This window comes from Podarcis erhardii (genome assembly GCF_964252035.2).
Source record: "Podarcis erhardii genome assembly, chromosome: 9".
In the NCBI taxonomy this organism is placed as follows: Eukaryota; Metazoa; Chordata; class Lepidosauria; order Squamata; family Lacertidae; genus Podarcis; species Podarcis erhardii.
The window spans coordinates 68,117,715-68,140,608 of NC_138512.1; the positions used below are offsets into that span (position 1 = coordinate 68,117,715).

Consider the following 22,894-nt stretch of genomic DNA (forward strand, 5'->3'; position numbering starts at 1 on the left):
CAAAATGCTTCAGTTCCCAGAGTGGTTTAGCAATCAATCCTTCTTCCCAGGGAATTCTGGGAATCATAGCTTTGTGTGGGGAATAGGGGTCTCCTAACAACTCTCAGCACCGTTAACAAGCTACAGTTCCCAGGATTCCACAAAGCTAAAGTGGAATTCTGTTGTTTTAAATGTATCGCAAGGATGCGGACAGTAACACCTGCAAATCGCATCGCTTGCGGCGAGAAGCATGTGGATTTTGCTGTTCCAAGAAGACTTTGTGCATGCGAGCCCCAAGGAGCGCTTAAAATAGCTCTTGACTTTATGGCAATTATCTGTAATGAAATACGTGCTGTGATGAAACTTATGGAAGCCAGCCTTTCCTCCTCTGTCTATCAAGTAACCAGAATTAATGGAGTAGCGATAGTGACTGATAAAAACTGTACAGAGCTGTCTAGAACAAATACTAGATTTTTCTCTTCACTGCTCAGTTTTCCTTCTTTAGTTATAAAAATATAACAAGTACTTGCAACTGGAATAATTATTTGAAACCTAAAATTATTAGTAGGGTTTTTATTCCTTTGCTCTTGCTTATGTATTTGTCATTGTAAATGAGCAGGCAGTTTTATGTGTGAACAGCTCTGGGTATATTGGTTTAATGCACACTTTATGGCATTGCAAGTATATGGCTTTATTCTCCGGTAGAACAAATGAGCACGTAATGGATCTCATTTAGCGCTTTATATCTCCAATCCTGAATGCCATTTACTTGGAAGTAAATGTGCCGTTTAATTTCAGTGGAACTTATTTCTGCAGAAGAGTGTTGCAGAGTGATTTGGCGAGGATTAGGAAATGTAATTTGAAAGACATTCAAAATATTTTGAGCAGGATCCGTGCTCAGCCTTTGTCTGATCATCGATACCTGCCTCCCCCTCTTTCCTTTCTTTCCCTTTTTTTGCTAATGCCTTATCATGAGCGATCTGAATTTCTTCCAAAGTTCACAACGCACTCCTTCCATTTGACAACACCTCCATCGGAACAATAGTCTGGCACAGACTGTTTGTAGGGCTGGCCAGACCACACAAACAGTCCTAACAATATTGGCAGTTCTGAATACTTTTTAGGGAAGTTGAAGTGTAGGTGGGCTCCCACCAGGCAAGACACAGTGATAAAAGCAAGAACCTTTATTGAACTAACAGAACTGGACAACAGGGGCAAATCAACTGGTTATATACATTTCTGAAGGCCTGGGCCACTCCCACTCCCAACGTGATTGGCTGTCTAGACTGCCAAGCTGCAAATCATAACTCAGAGTTTAAGGGCCAATGGCAGAGGCCCAAATCCTAAAATGTTCTGTGATTGGATATCATGTATCCAATCAGAACACAGGGGCTCAGAATCCTTAGTGCAGACTCAAGCTCAGGCAAACACATACCACTGAATACATAGCAGAAGTCATGGCAGTTCTTGTGGCCTGAGATTTTTGAAAGAGGAGCAGAACATGGGTTCAAAAGCAGTTCAAAAGCACCCCCGGGTGCAAGTAGATAAATAGGGACCGCTTACTAGTGGGAAGGTAAACAGCATTTCCGTGTGCGGCTCGCCAGAGTAGCTTTGTCACGCTGGCCACGTGACCCGGAAGTGTCTGCAGACAGCGCTGGCTCCCGGCCTCTAGAGTGGGATGAGCGCACAACCCTAGAGTCTGGGCAGGGGTACCTTTACCTTTACCTGCTCTTGTGATTCGCTGCCCCCTGCAAGAAGCAGGGGAGAGCTGTGCTGGCAGAGTTAACAGGGGCTGCAGGAATCAAAAGGAGCATTGATTGGCTTCACATTTTCCCCCACATTGTGATTTTTTGCATAGCGCACATACACACACCATGATTCGCAATATATTGCCAGGTCAAAAATTATGAAACCAATATCACGATATGGGCTTCAAACCAGTTTTGGACAATATATCACCCACCCCTTCTGCACTGCATACAGAAAGTTCAATCCCTGGCATCTCCAGTTATAGTCAGGAGATAACCCTGCCTGAAACCCTAGGCAGTTGCTGCCAGTCTGTGTTGACAGTACTGAGCTAGATGGACCAGAGGTTTGAATCAGTGCAAAGCAGCTGTAAGGCAGCCTTCGCCAATCGGGTGCCCTCCAGATGTTCAGAACTACAATTCCCATTAGCCACTGCCAGAGCAGCCATGTTGGCCAGGACTGGTGGTAGTTATGTAGCACCCTGCTTGTGGTTAACGCTTAGCTGGAATGAAATATTCAACGCAGCAATAGAGAAATTAAAATAGTAATTTATTTGTCAGACAAATAAATAAGAGGCTCAGTGGTACGTGGTTACCAAGCTCTGGCCTGGCCTCCTGCCATTCTGGCCAGCACTTATATTCCCTTAATCCAGCCCCCTTTGCTCCTCCTGTGGCTGCCTCTGTCCAATCAGCCTGGTTGAAATTCCTATTGGCTGTTTGGTAGAACCAATCACAAAAGATACACCCACAAAAGATACACCCACTTCCTTGCCCTTATAAGGGAGACAAAGAGCTATATATATGACATATAAGTAATAATATATCTTACATGGAATCTTAATTACCAGCTCACCTCTTGCCCTCCTTGCCCTATTGCCTTCTAAAACAAATGTTTAATCTTACATTTTTATGTTCAACAGATGTCAAGGATCTTGAGTTTCACATCAACATTGAAAGATTTCCTTCATTTAATGTTTCTAAACAAAATGCCTGACAACTATATATCAAGACTGCTTGGATGGCGTCTTCTGTCTGGCAGGGGGGGGGGGCTAGGCTGGTGGCTGACTTAATTTCAGGATAAATACAACTCTTACAACCATATGAAATAAGAATCTAGCATTCCTTAAATCCTTTGCATAATTACATTTAAGCCAATATATTTAAGCTAATATATTTCATACATATATTTTATCATAGGTAGCCTCTTAAAAGAATAAAGCTTTTCAAAGTAAAAAGGAAGAAACTCAGTAAAACACAGCTTTTAAAAAGAAACCTCTTCAGTGTACACCTCCCCCTTTCACTCTCCTTTCCAGCCAGCTGCTTTCCCAACATTTAACACATTTAACTCTCTCAGTTTAAGAAAGAATGGCTTTAGAGGATTTCCTAAAAATGCTCTCTTTTCTTTCTGTCAGCTAAAATGCTTCTCCATCACTCCTGGCCTTTCAACCTTAGAAAGAAGATCTGGCTCATTTTACTGGGAGGCACATTGGTATTATCTTACCCATTCTTAATAGTGTTTTTTCAGCCTTGGGGCAGTATATGTAATTCTCCCTTTTTATGACTTTGAGAATTGTTTTTCTACTATAAATCAATGGGGCCCTCTTGTCTTAGGAGAATGGCCAAGGTTTTCTCTGCCTGGCATGAAACATTTGAAAATCTAAGCCCATTTAATTTAGGAACCTGATCAAGATATAAGCCAATATAAGTCTTGATTAAAAATGCAGTCTATATTCAGATGCCACATTCCCCCCTTTCAAGCTCAAGGACCTTCATCCCAAGTGTCCTTGATAGCTTGACCTTCATCATATTCCTGAGGTAAAGCTCTGTATAGGGCCATGATATGAGGTAGAGTTTCATTTGAAACCATCTTGCTAATTGTACTTCTAAAACATGAAATGATACATGGCATCATACATAAAACCAATACTACTACTGTCAAGAAAAACAAGCAAGACAATAGTATCCCTTTGAGTCCTGTGACATTAGGTAACCAATTGGTGAGCCATCCCATATCCCATCCTTCCCATGTTTGTACTGGAACATGTGCTATATTCTCCATCTTTGTGGCCAACACACGGATTGCCTCACCATTATCAGAAATGTTAAAGCAACAGGCATTCCCTGTCAAGTTCAAGACTCCACATAGGCCTCCTTGCCTGGCAAGTACATAATCCATTCCCATTTTCAGCTGCAAAATGGCGGCTCTACTTTCATCCAACTGTTGTGCAATAAGTCTCAAACTCTGGGCCGTTGCATTGGTTACAAGTTCCACTACTGCTTGCAATCGAATTATTCTGTTTAGATTATAAATAGGATCCCGTGCCCCTTGTATGAGCTCACCAGGATTCCAGGAGGCAGGATCATAATAGGCTATAATGCGCTCTGGCGGCCAATCATCAGTACCGCTCCAACTTTGGGTACTTCCTCCTGCTATATGAGAAATATCAGCATTCCTTCGTGTTCGCCTGGCCGAACTAGTGGGCATAATCCACATTGGTGGTAATACCCAACCCAAGAAACAAGTCCCACTCCATTTGGAAGGGAGTTTCTTGTATGCCCATTCTCCACATATCCACCACAACCATCGGGTCTGAGGTTTTTGGTACGTGGAATACAGAAGGCGAAATACCAAAAGGGGTAGAGAGTTCACAGTGCAGTATGTTAGATTGCCTTTTTCTGTCACAGTTATGTTCCACACCACTTTCCATGCGTGAATAAAAGGAGGTGCACAGGGCAAGGTATTCCGAGTTCGATAGGTAGTACCGTGTGCCCAGGTATGACTATTCTTAATATAATCCCAAGTATAGTGACAATGAGAAGAGCCTATCATGGGAGAATCAGCTGCATCTGATGATTTATGTACACAGAATTCCCCTTGTACAGGTATAACTCGTAATGGTTTAGTTGAGTTCCATCCGGGGAAATTCTGTATTTCAGTTTGGTGTGGCATTTCGCTTACCATACCAATGGCATCTAATGGTATCGGTAATAAGGGCATACCTCCCTCTGAATCATCTGGCCCAAGAGAGCAAACAAGGCAATTGGTCCTATTTGCAACATTAGCTACCATTTCAGCTAAACCTACCCACATATTGTGGTCATGGCTGAATCCATATTTAGCCAATTTGGTCAGATTCACGGACCCTTCCCTTTCCCAAGGGATCAGGATTAATAATAAAATCATGTTGATGTCTAGTATATGCATTCCTTCCACAAAAGATTACCTTATTGTGATAGCAAATAATTATTAGCCCCAATATAATTCCCCCAGTGACAGAAATGGGGAACCACCAAGACCAAAACATATATCCCGAGGATCCCCAATGAGTAATATCTCTGATAATTGTTCCACAAGGGGGGCAGTCAATCAATTGTATTAGAGAATCTTTCCGTTCACAGTCGCTGGTTCAGACGCTCCTCAAGCTTCAGGCGTGCGCAGGTCAGCCAGCTTCCAGGTTGTGGCTGCAGCAGGCCGGTCGTCAAATGTTGCCCGTGACCTAGCCCGTTCCCGGTAGGGCTAGATACAGGGGTTTTTGGAGAGAGTTAGTTTTAAAGGATTAGAGGGGTCACCTTTGCACGTCCAACTGCCTTCGGACTTCTTCAAACGAGAGTGATGAATCCAGGGGGTCACCTCAGCTACCTTCACCGCTGTTGGAGTAGAGAGCGAGACGGTGTAAGGTCCACGCCACTTAGGTGCAAGTGGATCACGTTTCCACTCTTTCACCCATACGCTATCGCCAGCCTGGAACTGATGAATCGGCTCGGCAATGCTGCACGGCGTGCGCTCGAGGGCCCACCTGTTAAGAGAAACAAAAACACGGGAGAGAGATTGCACTTGTCCCTGTGTCACATGATCTCCTATTTGTTTAAGGTCAGCTGGAATATCCTGAACAAAGGAGGGCGGTCTCCCATACAGGAGCTCAAAAGGTGACAACTTAAGTCTTTTTGTGGGTGCACACCGAACACGAAACAGTGTTATGGGTAACACATCTACCCTTCTGAGACTTTAGACATATTAGTGGGCTTCTGGCATGCCCTGCGGATACCTTGCACAAGTGTCTGGCGGTAGGTGGTGAGTCTGGCCAGGTGAATTGCATTGTTTGGATCCCAATTAGGATCTTCCAAGGGAAAGTTATCTTGGAGATGACGGTCAATATTATAAATATTTCCCACTCTGGCCTGCTCACGCAAATATATCTGTGCCTTTTCAATTATGTCTCTCCTTTCCTCAGTGGTGAACAGAGTATTTAGGAGCTGGCGACAATCTGTCCAAGTAGGGCTATGAGTATTTACTATTGAAGTCACCAAATCCATCATAGCCTGAGGTTTTTCTGCAAAAGATGGGGTGTGTGTTTTCCAATTCATCAGATCTGTAGTTGTGAATGGAATATATTGCAGGGTCGAAGTTCGAGGTGGCCGTGGTCCGGGTTGCCCATTAACCAGCGCAGGCTCCTCAAGTGCATCAAATACTCTTCTAAGAGGGGCTACTACGTGACCTTTCTCTTCACTTTGCTCTAGGGGCCTCAAATCATAGGGGATGGTATCTGTCGCAAGGCGTTCTTTTAGCAGCTTTATACGCCTGGCTGTATTGCTTGCTGACCGAGCAAGGTCTCCCTGTAACTTCTGTAACATTTCTCTGGGACTTGGATGTACAGGGGTTTGGGGTGGGCAATCAGTTGTTCCACTAAAGGAGACTGTAGATGGAGGTCTATTAGGAGTCACAGGTGGAATAACCACTTCTGCTTGGGCTTTATTATAGGACTCCAATGCCTCCTGAAGATATTTATCATAATCTATCAAGGAATCAAGCTCTGTGACTCCACTCCCATTATTCATTCCAGTTTCTTGCCTTGGGGTTACAACTGGTGGAGTGTTTGGATTAAGCTCCCTTCGGTGTGGAGCATAGGGTGGAGGTGGAAGCACCTCTTCCTCTGGTCCCTCAAAAATGGGTTTGAGTTTATTTGGCAAGATTCCTTTCCTAGCTTCGGCTTTTACAGCCAATAATTTGCATCGTTTGACTTTGCATTCCCTTATCCATGGAGGATTTTTATTTAATGTGCTCAGCCAGGAATCTATATATGGAAATTGTTCTGGGCACCCTCCAGTTTCTTTGGCGATATCAGTCCAAAGTTTGCTTACTAAATTTATATCAAAAGTTCCCTGGGATGGCCATCCAGTAATTTGTTTTGGCCATTCTAGTTCACATAACGTTCTCAAGCGCTCTGGCGTCATTTTGACTCCATATGCCCCTGAGAAGGCTTTCTTAAAATTATTTAACATACACTCAAGAGGTGTATTTTCCCCCTTTGAACCCCCAACTCCCATTGTATGGCCCTGTGAAGTATCCACTCAGTCACTCACAGACGCGCTTTGTGGGTTTCCTTGCCTAGTGAAGTCGCCTTACTAGGAACCGAAGTACTGCCCACTCCACACTCAGGTCAGCTACAGATTGCTCTGTACTTTCTCACACATACAATGCGCTGGATACTTCACCACACTCTACCTCCCAATTTTTCCCTTTTTCTCCACCAGACCACCATCTGATGTACCCAACCACCTAGCGTACTCAGTTTCCCCTTACTGAGACGCAGAAGTTTGATCAAGACTTCTCTTCCTCCTAATTAATTGGAGGGCCAAAAATCCCTTTGTGCACTTACCCTTGGTTGGTTCCCTGTTTCCCCCGGTCCGTCGCCACCAGTGAGCAGGGTATCAGACAGACGAGTCTTCTGCGTTCCCCCTGGAAAAATTTACCAGTGCGCGCTTTGGGTAAGCAGTTGTCCTCTCTCTTGTACCCTGCCCAGTAGGGCGAAGGGGCTGCGTTCCAGCAGACCACTTATCCGAGTCACAGGGCACCATAAAATGTAGCACCCTGCTTGTGGTTAACGCTTAGCTGGAATGAAATATTCAACGCAGCAATAGAGAAATTAAAATAGTAATTTATTTGTCAGACAAATAAATAAGAGGCTCAGTGGTACGTGGTTACCAAGCTCTGGCCTGGCCTCCTGCCATTCTGGCCAGCACTTATATTCCCTTAATCCAGCCCCCTTTGCTCCTCCTGTGGCTGCCTCTGTCCAATCAGCCTGGTTGAAATTCCTATTGGCTGTTTGGTAGAACCAATCACAAAAGATACACCCACAAAAGATACACCCACTTCCTTGCCCTTATAAGGGAGACAAAGAGCTATATATATGACATATAAGTAATAATATATCTTACATGGAATCTTAATTACCAGCTCACCTCTTGCCCTCCTTGCCCTATTGCCTTCTAAAACAAATGTTTAATCTTACATTTTTATGTTCAACAGATGTCAAGGATCTTGAGTTTCACATCAACATTGAAAGATTTCCTTCATTTAATGTTTCTAAACAAAATGCCTGACAACTATATATCAAGACTGCTTGGATGGCGTCTTCTGTCTGGCAGGGGGGGGGGCTAGGCTGGTGGCTGACTTAATTTCAGGATAAATACAACTCTTACAACCATATGAAATAAGAATCTAGCATTCCTTAAATCCTTTGCATAATTACATTTAAGCCAATATATTTAAGCTAATATATTTCATACATTTATCATAGGTAGCCTCTTAAAAGAATAAAGCTTTTCAAAGTAAAAAGGAAGAAACTCAGTAAAACACAGCTTTTAAAAAGAAACCTCTTCAGTGTACACCTCCCCCTTTCACTCTCCTTTCCAGCCAGCTGCTTTCCCAACATTTAACACATTTAACTCTCTCAGTTTAAGAAAGAATGGCTTTAGAGGATTTCCTAAAAATGCTCTCTTTTCTTTCTGTCAGCTAAAATGCTTCTCCATCACTCCTGGCCTTTCAACCTTAGAAAGAAGATCTGGCTCATTTTACTGGGAGGCACATTGGTATTATCTTACCCATTCTTAATAGTGTTTTTTCAGCCTTGGGGCAGCATATGTAATTCTCCCTTTTTATGACTTTGAGAATTGTTTTTCTACTATAAATCAATGGGGCCCTTTTGTCTTAGGAGAATGGCCAAGGTTTTCTCTGCCTGGCATGAAACATTTGAAAATCTAAGCCCATTTAATTTAGGAACCTGATCAAGATATAAGCCAATATAAGTCTTGATTAAAAATGCAGTCTATATTCAGATGCCACAGTTATAGCCCCTAAGAAATAACCTGAGATGCTACCTATTCGTATTAGTGAGCTACTGAGCTGTTTGGATGCAGAATAAATATCCCATTTACTGCTTCTGTCAACTTCATGTGCCATTTTTCTCAACGTGGCTGCATTTGAGCTGAGGCCAAAACAAGCTCATACTGTCTGTTTGCCTAGACACACATTTTTGCCACTGTATTTCTCTTACACCTCCACTTTGAAGGTTTCCAGGGACGGCAGCCAACGATGACTCAGGTTCTTATTTAAAGGTTGACTTTTAAAGGTAACAAGGCAGGAGGGGATAATGCTAATGAAGGGTGAGATTTTTCAGAGAGGAGAGGAGCGTCTGCCAGGAAGCAGGAAGTAGGTCTGGATGAATCTTTGTGGGGTGCTACATAATAGCATTTGGAGTCTGGGGGAAGAAAGGAAAGCTCTTATCCCCACTGCCATCACACTGCATTTAGAAAACTGGTGCACTCTGGCTTCCTATGAGTATCTGGTCAAGCCACAGTGAGAACAGGATGTTGAGCCAGCAGTGCCCTTCGTATGCAATGCCCGTACATAATAGGCTGCCCTGCATACTGTATTTTTCACTCCATAAGACACACCTGACCATAAGACTCACCTAGTTTTTAGAGGAGGAAAACAAGAAAAAATATATTCTGAAAGGAACAGTGGATGTATGATTTTTGTGGTTCATGCTGTGGCCACAGACATGATATGTGATTTGACAGTGAGTTTGGGGTAGCCCAATGCAAAAATCCTGAGGATCCATGTGGATCCGTGCTTTGTAACCATGTTTTTGTGCCATTGTGGCCCCACAAAACAGTGGATGTGTGATTTTTTTGGTGCAGGCTGTAGCCATGGACATGCTATGTGATCTGATGGTGAATTTGGGGTGACCCAATGCAAAAATCCTGAGGATCCATGTGCTTTTACCTCCCCCCTCCCAGGCAGCCTCCTTTATTGCTAGCGTCCCTTATCTCCCTCCTGATCGCTTGCTCAGTGGTTTCGTTTCAACACCCCCTTCCCTTTTTCTAAAAAATAAAAAGCACAATCTGCCTTTCACCCCTGGGCAATTTGGCTCCCGGGACCACGCATTCACTCCATAAGACGCACAGACATTTCCCCTTACTTTTAGGAGGGAAAAAGTGTGTCTTATGGAGCAAAAAATACGGTAATTTGCCCCAGGTCACACCCTGCCCAGCTACACCTCCCTAACCTTTAAGTCACAGTGGTATGGCTGCAATGCAGAGGAATTCAGGCTGTTGGGCTGGATGCTTGATCCTTGTCCAGCTGCCACTATCAGCAGCTGTAGCCGCTTCGGAATTTGCATGATCTTACCTGCTCAGAAGCATTCTGCTGCCCAGTTGCAGGAAGTCTGCAAGGAAGTTTGCAGTTATGTAACACTGGGATTATCCCTGCTTGAAAGGTGTATACCCCAATCCACCTGTGCCTTCAGCAGACTGAACAATTCAACCTTTTTATCTGGCTCTGAACTGTAGGGATTGGTATGAATTTAAATAATTGTCTGTATTAAAACCTACACGCTTGACAATGTTCTTTAAAATGCTGGTGGTCCCCCCCCCCACTTTCGGCCCCTGAAAGGCTCTGAATGTGTTGCTACATCCTCTTATAATCTGCATTATTTCTGTCCCCTAGGAATACTATGACAAAGGTGATTATGTTATTCGGGAGGGAGAGGAAGGAAACACCTTCTTTGTTATATCCAAAGGGAAGGTAAGTTGCCCCTGAAAATGCACAGGTATATTTGCCAAAGGGTAGGAGCATGAAGGTTTGTTTGGTTGCAATCACAACAGATGACTATTCTGCCCCTTCCAAGGACGTGAGTGGTACTGAAATGAAGGTCACAGTTAGGGGAAGAGGAGAATTTGGTTTACTCTTCCTTTTTAAGCCAACCAATCGAATTTGCAGCTTGTGCACCAATAATGCACAGATTTTAAACATAATTATCCTTTGGATTTCTGCGACACACTTTTCTGCTTGAAGAGTCTACCAAAGAACATAAAAATGTGTGTTTTAGGATGAAATAGTTGTAGAAATGAATACTTAAAATATGCTCAGGCAGTGACGATTTTAGGCACATGCACATCAGGCCAAACCTGGAAATGACCCCAAAAGTCACACAAACATCACAAAAAGGGGTGGAACAGGGCGGAATGTGGTGGGGTGGGATGACACAGGAGCAGAGCATTTTAAAGCTTTTTCCCATGGTGTTTCAAAGATATGCAATTTCACCTAGGTGCAGTGCCTTGGAACATAACCCCCACACAAATTAGTAGTTGGCTGTATTTGAAATACATATATTAAATACACATGTATAAAATATATATATTCAAATATGTATGTTGTGGTAAAATATACATTTGCATGCTTTTTTTTAAGACAACAAACAATACAAGCAGCACATTGCGTGGACAGGCGGAGTCCCCAGATCCCGAGTGGTCCCCCCCGTCATGTGGAATAACCACTCTAGACAACGTGCTATGGGATTAAATTGGCCACAACTTTATTAAATTTCAAATGTGGGTAGACCTTGGCTCAGGCATTGGGCGTTCTCCCTCCCTAGTCCCCAGCCGGGGACCTAGGGAGCATCAGGGTTATCCAGTGTGTGTGGGGGGGGGATGGGCCGGCTCTGGAGAACATATGTTCAAGCAGAGATAGCCGCCCCCGTTACGCTGCCGCTGGGGAGAGCAATGACGACCTTTCGGCGTACGGCCAAAGCCTCCCTTCAAAACCCCTTTAACGGGGAACCCTCATATCGCCGCCACAAAGAGGAAGATGGACTAAAGGATTCCGCCCAAGGCCTGATACCGCCAAAGTTGTGACGTTTTGCTACGGGAAAGGCGAAACCTGCCAATTCAGGGAAATTCCTTTCCGGCCCTTTAACAGCGACCTTATCGTAGCAGCGCCCGCATACCTGTGGAGACAGGTTAACCTGCAAAACCTATGAAGAAAAGTTAACCTGCAAAAGAAGACATTAACTGAGGGTGGGTAGGGTGGGAGAAGCTCTGGAGCCAAGTGAGGATTACCAATTAAGATCCACCCTCTATTGTGTGGGCAGGTAATCCCTCCCCTTACCTGGCCTGGTTTCCCTGGCAACGCTTCCCCCAGGTGGGATTGGACAACTCACTGGGGTAGGCGGGGACCTCCAGGTATCCCACCTGAGGGAAGGCAAAGCCTATGCTGATGGGGCCACTCCAGATCCAGGGCTGCACGCGTCCACGCAAAAGGCGCCCCCCGTTTTAAGTGGGGAGCGGTCATTCTCATGACCACTGCTCCTTGTGCATTTTTCTAATCTATGGGTTGTGCTGAAGAAGATTCCAGCGAAACAATCAGATTATCCAGGATCACTGTCCTACATTGTTATTCACTTACTACTTCGGCACCATGAACACCTAAAAAACGTTTTACCACTTAGCCCACAGGATAGCATCTATTACTTTGTTTCAACCATAGACTTATTATACTTCTACGGACTTTCAAAGATTGACAGACATGTGTTCATTTGATTTCAAATATATTAGAGAATTTACAAGTGTACACATTTTGTTTTTGTTGTACTAAATCATGTATATTATGCAATAAGAATTGCAGTGCTTTCTAGTATACTGGTCTTCGTGTTGCTTGTATTGTTTGTTGTGTTAAGTTTGCAACACAGGGGTTCGTTGTTCTGTATTGCTTTTTTTAAGGGCTGTGTATGGAGCTGCCCTTGAATATGAATCAGAAACTTCAATTAGTCTGAAATGCAGCAGCCAGAATATCAGCTGGGGTTCCATTTAGATATCATATAACCCCATTTTTAAAACAGCTCCATTGTTGCCAGTTCGTTTCTGACCTGATTTAAGGTCAGAAAGATCCCCTCCTCTGCTCCTTAGACCTTATTGGGTGCTGAGGTCAGCAGAGGGGGCCCTCTTGGAAGTTGCTCCACCCCCCCCCCAGAGACTTGGGGGTTTGCCCAGGAAAGGGTCTTCCTGGTGGTGGCCCCTAAGCTGTGGAGTTCCTTCCTCACAGAGGTGTGTCTGGCACCTTCATTGTACAGCTTCCAGCTAATGATGAAGATGCACCTCTTTACCTTGTTTTTGGACACTTGAGGATTATATTTTAGGACCCACTTTATTTGGGGAGTTGCAAGTTATTTTAAACTGTTTTTAATATTATGTTTTAATGTTGTAATCCACCCTGGGACCTTGGGGTGTAGGGTCGGTAATCAATAATAACAACAACAAGCGCTGGATGGCAAAGTGAAAATATAGCTGTATGTGCCCAAGGTTTTACGTATGCCCAAGATAACTGTGGGTTAAACCACAGAGCCTAGGGCTTGCTGATCAGAAGGTCGGCGGTTTGAATCCCCGTGACGGGGTGAGCTCCTGTTGTTCGGTCCCTGCTCCTGCCAACCTAGCAGTTCGAAAGCATGTCAAAGTGCAAGTAGATAAATAGGTATCGCTCCAGCGGGAAGGTAAACGGCATTTCTGTGCGCTGCTCTGGTTCGCCAGAAGCGGCTTAGTCATGCTGGCCACATGACCCGGAAGCTGTACGCTGGCTCCCTCGGCCAATAAAGCGAGATGAGCGCCGCAACCCCAGAGTCGGCCACGACTGGACCTAATGGTCAGGGGTCCCTTTATCTTTTAAGATAACTGTGGAGCCCAGCCAAAGCCTTCAAAAGCTTCATTTGAAAAACAGAACAAAATATTTCCTTTTTTTATGCAGAGGGTGAAGGGACTTAATCAAAAAAACATTTATGTGTTAATTATCGGGGAACGAGCAGCTCAGCCGACATGCCGGAATAGACACAGATGGCTGCATTACCAGTTGGCAAGCGCCAGGGATAAACACGTCTGCAGTTCGCTCAGAGAAAGCAAGCAAATATGTGCTGGCAGGAATCAGTCTGTGTTGGGCACATCTCAGGCGATTTGCTTATTGAATCTGGGAGCTGGGAAATCTGGGAATGCTGGCTTCCTGCAAGATATTTCATCGTGTTGTGTTCAGTGGGTTCCAATCTACAATCAAATGCTGTTGTTTGTTTAAAAGGGGGGACTAGGGAACCTGTGTCGTTTCAGGTGCTGATGAACTCTTATCAGCCTCAGTCAGCATGGGTGATAGCAGACGGATGGCGAATAGGACCCAAAAGGCAACAGTCTGATTGGTCCTAGAAGAATAGGATTCAGAATGCAGCAGTCTGACTGGTCCTAGAACAATAGGATTCAGAATGCAGCAGTCTGATTGGTCCTAGAACAATAGGATTCAGAATGCAGTAGTCTAATTATTAGATGTTTTGCAATATATAGTTGCAATACATAATTACGACGTAACAACAGTAGTCATAAACAATAAATAAAACATCAGGAAATGCACAACCACAGTTTCCACATAAATCATAATAAGATCTAAATTACAGATACCAAAAATTAATCGCAATAACAGCAACAACCCCAACCCGACAAAGAACTCTAAACAATAGCTCAGTTCAAGAATGGTGGTTCTTGTTGATAAACTAGGATGATAAATTGTATGGGTGATGAAACAACTGTGGCCACATTCATGCCACATATTTAAAGCACAATAGCAGCACTTCGCTTCCCTCCCAAAATCTGGGAGCTTTAGTTTGTTAAGGATGCTGAGAGTTGTGAAGAGAGCGCTGTTTCCCTCACAGAACTTCAGTTCCCAAAGTGGTTTAACTCTCAATCCTGCTTCACAAGGAGTTCTGGGAATTGTAGCTCTGTGAGAATACAGGTCTTCTAACAACTCTCTGCATCCTGAACAAACTACAACTCCCAGGATTCTTTGGGGGAAGCCACGACTGTTTAAAGTGCTACCGTGGTGCTTTAAATGTATGGTGTGAACGTGGCCTTGGTATCATTGTATTTGCGTATGACAAGTGATTGTGTAACATGTAGCCCTCCAAATCCTAGGTTAAGGTTACCCAAACTGCAGAAGGTCAGACACAGTCTCAGCTCATTAAAACGCTGCAGAAAGGAGATTACTTTGGGGAAAAGGCCCTCATCAGGTGAGTTGAAAATTACATTTTTAAATCGCTAGCATTCACATTTGCTTCTAAAAATGTTTATTATGCGGGATGGCTGAGGAGTTCAGGAGCAGGACTTCGGAATATGAGTCTTAGGCAAAATCCTAAGGGGGAAATTGACTAACCATTTTGCCCTAAAAAAAATGAATATTTAAAGTGCCAACGAAATAAGAGTGGCAGATGAAAATGATGGAATTTGCAGAACTGGCGAAGCTGATGGGAAAAATCTGAAACCAGCATGATCAAGTATTCCAAAACATAGCTGTCAACTTTTCCCTTTTCTTGTGAGGAATCCTATTCAGAATAAGGGAATTTCCCTTAAAAAATGGAAAACATTGGAGTAAATTTATACAATATTTGAAAGATCGTTGTAAGCAATTGACAACACTAGTAGAGATATCTGAAGACTTGTAATGAGAAACTTTTTACCTTTCTATATTTATTTAAACTGTGAGGTATTTTGTAATGAGTTATATTAGAACTGGAAAATATATAAAATGCTCTGATATAAAGGTTATTTTTGAAAGCCAAGAGGCGGGAGGGAACGAAGTTGACAGGCTCTAAAGAGCCAAACATGTAAAGTGGATAATAATGATGTGATTATATATGTTTAAATGGAAAATTAATGAAAAAAAATTAAAAAAATAAAAATAAAAATAATGAATATTTGTGCTGCCCATTTCCCCCACTGATTTATCCTCCCACAACTTGCAGCCTGAGTCTCTTCAGTTTCAGTTGTATTTAAGTGTTCTGCTGTGATTTGAGGGTCTTTTTTCTACAATGAAGCGGTATATAAACTGTTATCAAATAAATGATGTTTCAGCTTCCACTATGATCCATGACGGGAGGGTGGGGGGCAGATGAGCAGTGGAATCCCCCCCCCCCACTGGTGCTGTGTTCAATGGGACAGGGGTCAGTGTGGTGTAGTGGTTAAGAGCGGTAGTCTCGTAATCTGGGGAACTGGGTTCGCTTCCCTGCTCCTCCACATGCAGCTGCCGGGTGACCTTGGGCCAGTCACACTTCTCTGAAGTCTCTCAGCCCCACTCACCTCTCAGAGTGTTTGTTGTGGGGGAGGAAGGGAAAGGAGAATGTTAGCCGCTTTGAGACTCCTGAAGAGGAGTGAAAGGCGGGATATCAAATCCAAACTCTTCTTCTTCTTAAGCATATGCGGCGCTGGGGTGCAAAGATCCAGGCCACCCAGGTTGCCCAGTCCCAGGTGCACAGGAGGGCGGAGTCGGCCGGCCACCACAGCGTCTCACTGGCTCAGTTGCCCCCAAACTTGCAGCGCAGAGCCGCCCACAGCAGAAGAGCCCACCGCGGCGCTCCGACCGGCGGGTGGGTTCTTCCCTGGACTCAACTCTCGGGCCCCGGACTCTTGGCCTAGTGCCTCTGAGAGCCCGGCGCCCAGGTGCCCCGCACCCCTAGCACCTATGGGTAAGACGGCCCTGACAGGGGTGGAGCAAGGGATCTGTGAGGTTGCAAAATCTTGGGTTGGTGTCTTTGGTCTCCTGCAGGCTGCCGCTGCCAGCCCAGGGTTCCCCTAACCTTGCCACCACTGCACCTCAAGCCTTTCCTAGCGAGCTCAGCACCTCTGGGAGATCTGTCCTGCTGTTCTGTCCTCCTCATGCACCACTTCTGCCAATTGTACACAAGCTGACATCTAATACGCCACTTTTTAATATCTCTGTATTGGACAGAACAATTTAGTCAGTGTGATGCCTTGATTTATTTCCGTTTACAGTGATGACGTCAGGTCTGCTAATATAATTGCCGACGAAAACGACGTGGAGTGCCTTGTCATAGACCGAGAGTAAGTGGCATCTTTGTGACTTTGTGCTCCCCACAGTCAAACAGCTCTTGGCATTAGAAAGTTCTTCCTAATGTTTAGTCAGAATCTTCCTTTCTTGTCATATGAATCTATAGCTTCATGTCCTACCCTCTGGAGCATGGGTAGGCAAACTGAGGCCTGCGGCCGGATCAGGCCCAATTGCCTTCTGGATCCGGCCTGTGGACAGTCTAGGAATCGCTGTGTGGATTGCCAGCATGCGCACATTCTTTCCCTCTCCCTCCCTCTCCCTCCCTCTCCCTCCCTCTCCCTCTCCCTCCCTCTCCCTCCCTCTCCCTCCCTCTCCCTCCCTCTCCCTCACACGGTGCCGCCTCCTCCTCCCTCCCTCCCTCCTCCTGACTTCTCCCTGCCCTGCCTAGAGGAGGAAGGGGACTGGACTTTGTTAGTGCCAGCAGCAGCAGCGCTCAAATGGCCACCATTTTAAGCAGCCCCTCTCCGGAGCCCTTTCACGCACCGCTCATCATCCCGCTGCCAGCCCCTGCTGCTCACAAGACACAGGTAAGCAGCCACCCAGGGCTCCTGGTGCTCTTGCATCATTTTTTTCCCTTTCCAAAATATAGTCCAGCCCCCCACAAGGTCTGAGGGACAGTGGACCGACCCCCTGCTGAAAAAGTTCACTGACCCCTGCTCTGGAGCAACAGAAAACAAGCTTGCTCCATCTTGAAGATGGCTATCATGTCACCTCTCAGTCTTCTCTTCTCAGGGCACAATTAGTGCTGCTTCCATTCCGCTGCAGTTTGGTTTCCACTAAATATTTTGTTATTTATCTGCTATTTGATGTAAAGTGATGTAGCTTAGGTAACTTTTTACTTCAACGTAAATGAAACAGCAAAACGATTTTTTTAAAAAAACTAAGTAACTACTTATTGTTTGAGAAAACAGCAACAACGATGTGAACAATTACAAACTGCACGTACTCGACTGATTTCCATTCCTGAGCACAGGCAAACACACAGACTGCAAGAATTTTCACTTCCATTTCTGGTTTTGTTGCAATTCCCCGACATCCCTACTAAAGGCGCAGAAAGTCCTGTTGTTCTTTGTAGGAGAGATTTAAACACATACTTCATACCTTTCAAAATCAGTGAAAATTAAGAGTCCAACAAAAGTTGATTCCTGGATCATATCCGAAATAAGTAACTTCCACTAAGTCCCTTTTCTCTCTCTGCCACCGCCTTCTCTCTCCTGCCTGTCCCAGACGCCCTGTTTACCAAACATCCATCCTGGTTTGTTTGCACAAAGTGTGGGCATATTTGAGGATGTCAGCTATTTACTGAACATTCATTCTCATTCGTTTGCGGGATGAGTTATATGATGTTGACTCAACCAAATGTTATCTCACTTTTTCCAATGCATTTCCCCACCCCTGTCCTTATCACAAAATGTTCAGGTTTGTTGCACAAGAGCACAAAATAGACTTTAATTCCACAACCTGAGTTTGCCAGTGTGCTAAATCATTCATGGGAGATGAGGTTTCCTAAAAGACTGCTTATCCACAAACTGCTCACTTCTTCAAATCAACTTTAATCGCACACCCTGAGTTTGCCAGTCCCATCTGAAAATAGTGACAGTTTGGAAACATCCCCATTCCATCCTCGTACCTCTCCATGTCTGTCTGTCTGTCTGTCTGTCTGTCTGTCTCTCTCTCTCTGTACCATCCTTTTTCTTTCTCTCTCTCTTTCTGACACACCTTTCTCTGCCTGTTTCTTGTCAAACCGCTCTTGTTTTCGCAGTCAGCAAATATAGGTTAATGAAGTTCCCTGCGGGCCACGCTACATAGTGTGGTGATGTGAGTTCAGCTTGGTGGGTCAGAAGTTGTGAAGGACTGTCACATAGTGTTAATTTCCTATAATTGCATTCGAGCAGGTGCAATCAGGTTTTTTGTTTCGTTATAATTGGTTTTTATTAAATATTTTCTTGTGTTACAAAAACAAGCACATAAACAAGGAAAACAGCGTCTCCATTTTCAATTAATGGAGTCTTTTTCACGGTTTGATTACATTTGCTATGAGACAGTACTGTCATAGACACCATGCGGTTGTGGGGGAAAGAAAGTGGGGAGAGAGAGATGTGGAGGGCTAATGTTATTTCATTCTACCACAGCGTGTTTGTGTAGGGTTTTGTAATAGATGTAACTCCAGAACTAGCCCTATTAAATATCTCCCAAATCAACAACACACATACACATGACAAGGAGCTCATAGGTCACTTACTCGCAGCAGCTAGAAACATCATGTCAGGATACTGTGAGCTGGGTTGCCCAGGGAAGTATAAAGGCAAGGGAAAGTTTCTTACGGTCCTTTTTTATTTCAAACTTTACAGAGAGAGGCTCTAGAACCAAGCCTCTTGGATAATGGTGTTGTCCCAAATGAATCTCCACCCTCCTGTCTCTCCCACTTCCTTGTTCATCATCATCATCACCTCCTCTATGGATGCCGCTAAGTGTCCTCTGTCTTTGAGCTCTTTGCTCTCCTACTTTTAAGGCCTGCCGGGTTCTGGGAGATGGTGGGTCTGGAATGCTTTCTAGTGACAACATGTCAGCCAGCTGTTCTGACTCGCCCACAATTTCCCAACTTTCCCCTTCATCTGCCTCTGAGCTGTGACCTCCCTCAAACCCCTGTTGTAAATCTATACTGCCTTCCTCCTCCTCCTCCCTGGAAGGGTCCAGATGGGGAGGCGGACTCCACCATTTCTCCTCTGCCCAGTTCCTAACATATTACAACTAGACTCTGGAAGGTCCTATCAGGAGTGAACATAGACCTCTGGTACCAAAACGTATGGGAAACTGCCTTACTAGAATATTTAACCAACAAACTTAAACTAGCACAGGGACAAGCAAAGAAGGATGCCTTCACCCCGATGTGGCTCCCCTTTATCACATATACAGCACAACAAGACAATGTCATCCCCCATAACAGCATATGCATCAATATGACAACCAGTTTTTTCAGTGCCTGTGTGTATTGCGGCCTCATGCAGTGTTTGCCCATTGAAGCTGTTCCGTTCAAACACAGCAATTATCTCTGGGTGTTTTTATTCATTACCATATGTCTGGCTAACGGGATCTAAGTAGAAATCAAAGATACTTCTGTGGTATATTTAATTGGGGGGGGGGCAAACTGACGAAAATGTGTTCTCGTCGCTCCTAGCAATGATCTTCCATGTTGGTTCATTCCTTTTGTTCTGCAGAACCTTCAATCAAACAGTTGGGACTTTTGAAGAACTCCAGGCATACCTTGCGGGTTATGTGGCAACCCTGGCTCGGGACGATGAAAAAAGACAAGCTCAGTAAGTCTTGCTTCTGATCCTTGAAATTGCATGGAAAGTAACCTCTTCAACACTCTGTAGGGTTGGTGGCGCATATCTACATTACGACAGCATTCCCTGCTAAAAGGGAATACAGACTGCAGCGCCTCCGATTTTGGACTCATGAGTGACCCAAGTTGCTGTGTTTTTTGTCTGTTTATTTATTTACTTTTCCAGCCACTTTCAAGTCCCGCAAATTCACAAGCTAACTGACTTCAAAAATTCTTGCGGCATCTCAGATTTGGGGTGAAAGAGGAGAGCACAAAATATGGTCTGAAGCTCAACATCAAAAAAAAAACCCGAAGATCATGGCCACTGGTCCCATCACCTCCTGGCAAATAGAAGGGGAAGAAATGGAGGCAGTGAGAGATTTTACTTTCTTGGGCTCCATGATCACTGCAGATGGTGACAGCAGTCATGAAATTAAAATACGCCTGCTTCTTGGGAGAAAAGCAATGAGAAACCTAGACAGCACCTTAAAAAGCAAAGACGTCACCTTGCCGACAAAGGTCCGTATAAAGTTATGGTTTTCCCAGTAGTGATGTATGGAAATGAGAGCTGGACCATAAAGAAGGCTTATTGTCGAAGAATTGATGCTTTTGAATTATGGTGCTGGAGGAGACTCTTGAGAGTCCCATGGACTGCAAGAAGATCAAACCGATCCATTCTTAAGGAAATCAGCCCTGAGTGCTCACTGGAAGGACAGATCCTGAAGTTGAGGCTCCAATACTGTGGCCACCTCATGAGAAGAGAAGACTCCCTGGAAAAGACCCTGATGTTGGGAAAGATGGAGGGCACAAGGAGAAGGGGATGACAGAGGACGAGATGGTTGGACAGTGTTCTTGAAGCTACCAGCATGAGTTTGACCAAACTGCAGGAGGCAGTGGAAGACAGGAGTGCCTGGCATGCTCTGGTCCATGGCGTCACAAATAGTTGGACATGACTAAACGACTAAACAACAACAAGAGCAACATAAGATCACAGCATAGAAGCATTTTGTTGTTTTCCAGCAGAGCTGCTCAGCAATGATATCTTCCAGTCCATCTATGCTTTTTGTTTTTTGTGGTGTTTTATTTAGTATTTTGGCTGTGTTACCATAACATATGGCACCACTGTGAGTGTCACTGCGCAATGGAGCAGGGGGATTCCAATGCATTGGCCACAATCCAGAACCTTCCCCTAATTTTTTTTTTTTTTTTTAGTTTTGCATTCAGTTCTTTGCATGTATGCTTTCCACATTGCCATTCTCGTAAATGATAGTAGGAAGCTCTTAAGTACAGCTGTTTAATTTTTTCTCAGAAATTCCTATCTGCATGCAATCTTAACCTGGGCTGCATGCAATTTTGGCCATTCCAGCCCTCGTCCAAACTGACTTAGCCTGGGAACAACAGTTTGCTTTATAGCATCACTATATGTGCACCATCACTGCAGACATAATGTCACCTTAAGTAAAAACTGAAGTGGGATGGATTAATTGTAAAGGATGATGGCTTCAAATGGACTTTATCTGCTACTAGCACTGTATTTTTCCTTTTAGTGCTGATCAGAACCATGGAAACACAGGTACCCGTCACAGCAATATTAGGCAATATTAGGCAGTCTCAGTATCGTTTTCATTTTGATCAGTTTTAATGGATTATCCGAAAGACCATTAATGCAGAACTGGAATCAGTGTTCAAGTTGGAGAAATTACCATTGGCATTCTGACGAGAAATTATTTGGCCCTCACTTCATTACAATAAACCTACAAAAGGCCACTGAGAGAGGCAATAAAAGCAGGTGGCTGTTCATCAAACAAATTGCCATTTCAGACCCGAGGTACCCAAACAGAGATTGCAATCAATATTTAATGCCTCATGAAATGCTGCCACTAAAAAAAGACTTTCAGCAGAACAGCAGGTGACAGCTGGAATTCATCTGCATGTATTTTTGACATGTGGAGGGGAACTCTCAAAACTTCATTAGAAAAAGATCGCATTCTGTTCCTGATCAAATCTTCCTTTAAAAAACAACAACACTATTTTCCTATTATTTATGCTAACTTTTTTCCTGTAAGAAGACATGGAATTCTTTTCTCCTTTGACATGCTAAAGACATTCTAATTCAAGGACACCAAAAATGCTGCAAGATGTTCTTAGGAAGTCTTCTCCTATTGAGACACACCTGCCATCGTTACTTTGATGACTTATCCAGGACAAATAACTCACAACGCCTTTCCTCTGAGCCAGGAAGAAGCCCTCCTTCCTATCCACACTGGTGGTTTCTTCTTAAAACTTCAGTGAGCTACGAAAAGGTCTTGAAACTGAGCTTGCAGAAACAAAATAATTTAAATGAATTTGGGGGGTCTTTTCCTCTGCCAGCTCAGTCAGAAAAGGGCCATCTGTGAGCTCATTGCTCCAGGTGCTTGAGGAAAGATACCTTTGAACAACGTGGGGGAACGTCGAAAACATTTTTCGAAAAACGTTATCAGACCACCACAGCAATTCTCGGGTGCTCACTCAGTGAGATTGAACTGAAGGGGATATTTTATTTCTTTTTAATGCAGAGTTTCTTCCTTGGAGCAGCTACCCAGCGACGTCTCTTTGGAGATGATACAGCTGAAAGAAAAAGTAACCCAGTTTCCTTCCTCCTGCCCGTTTCAGAACCTGGAAATTGTCGCTACCCTGGGTGTTGGTGGATTCGGAAGAGTGGAACTTGTAAGAATTTGCCTTTTAAATGTTTTGACTGCTGCTTCTGATCTGAATGTTTTGGTGTACCCGTGCCAGTGTGGATGATCTTGCACTTCCTAGGGCCTCAGGATTCCCATATTTTCAAGTGCATTCTCTAACGCAGGGGTTGGCAACCTA

General features: G+C 44.2%; 1 protein-coding gene across 1 annotated transcript in view; it reads left to right on the forward strand.

Moving 5' to 3' along the window:
- The window catches only part of PRKG2 (protein kinase cGMP-dependent 2), a 72,007-nt gene that overhangs the window by 36,313 nt on the left and 12,800 nt on the right, over positions 1-22,894 (forward strand). Inside the window, exons 7-11 of the mRNA XM_081876808.1 lie at positions 10,513-10,590; positions 14,784-14,878; positions 16,638-16,706; positions 19,932-20,030; positions 22,594-22,744. Coding sequence (XP_081732934.1) covers positions 10,513-10,590; positions 14,784-14,878; positions 16,638-16,706; positions 19,932-20,030; positions 22,594-22,744 — 492 coding nt within the window. The remainder of the gene's footprint in view (positions 1-10,512; positions 10,591-14,783; positions 14,879-16,637; positions 16,707-19,931; positions 20,031-22,593; positions 22,745-22,894) is intronic.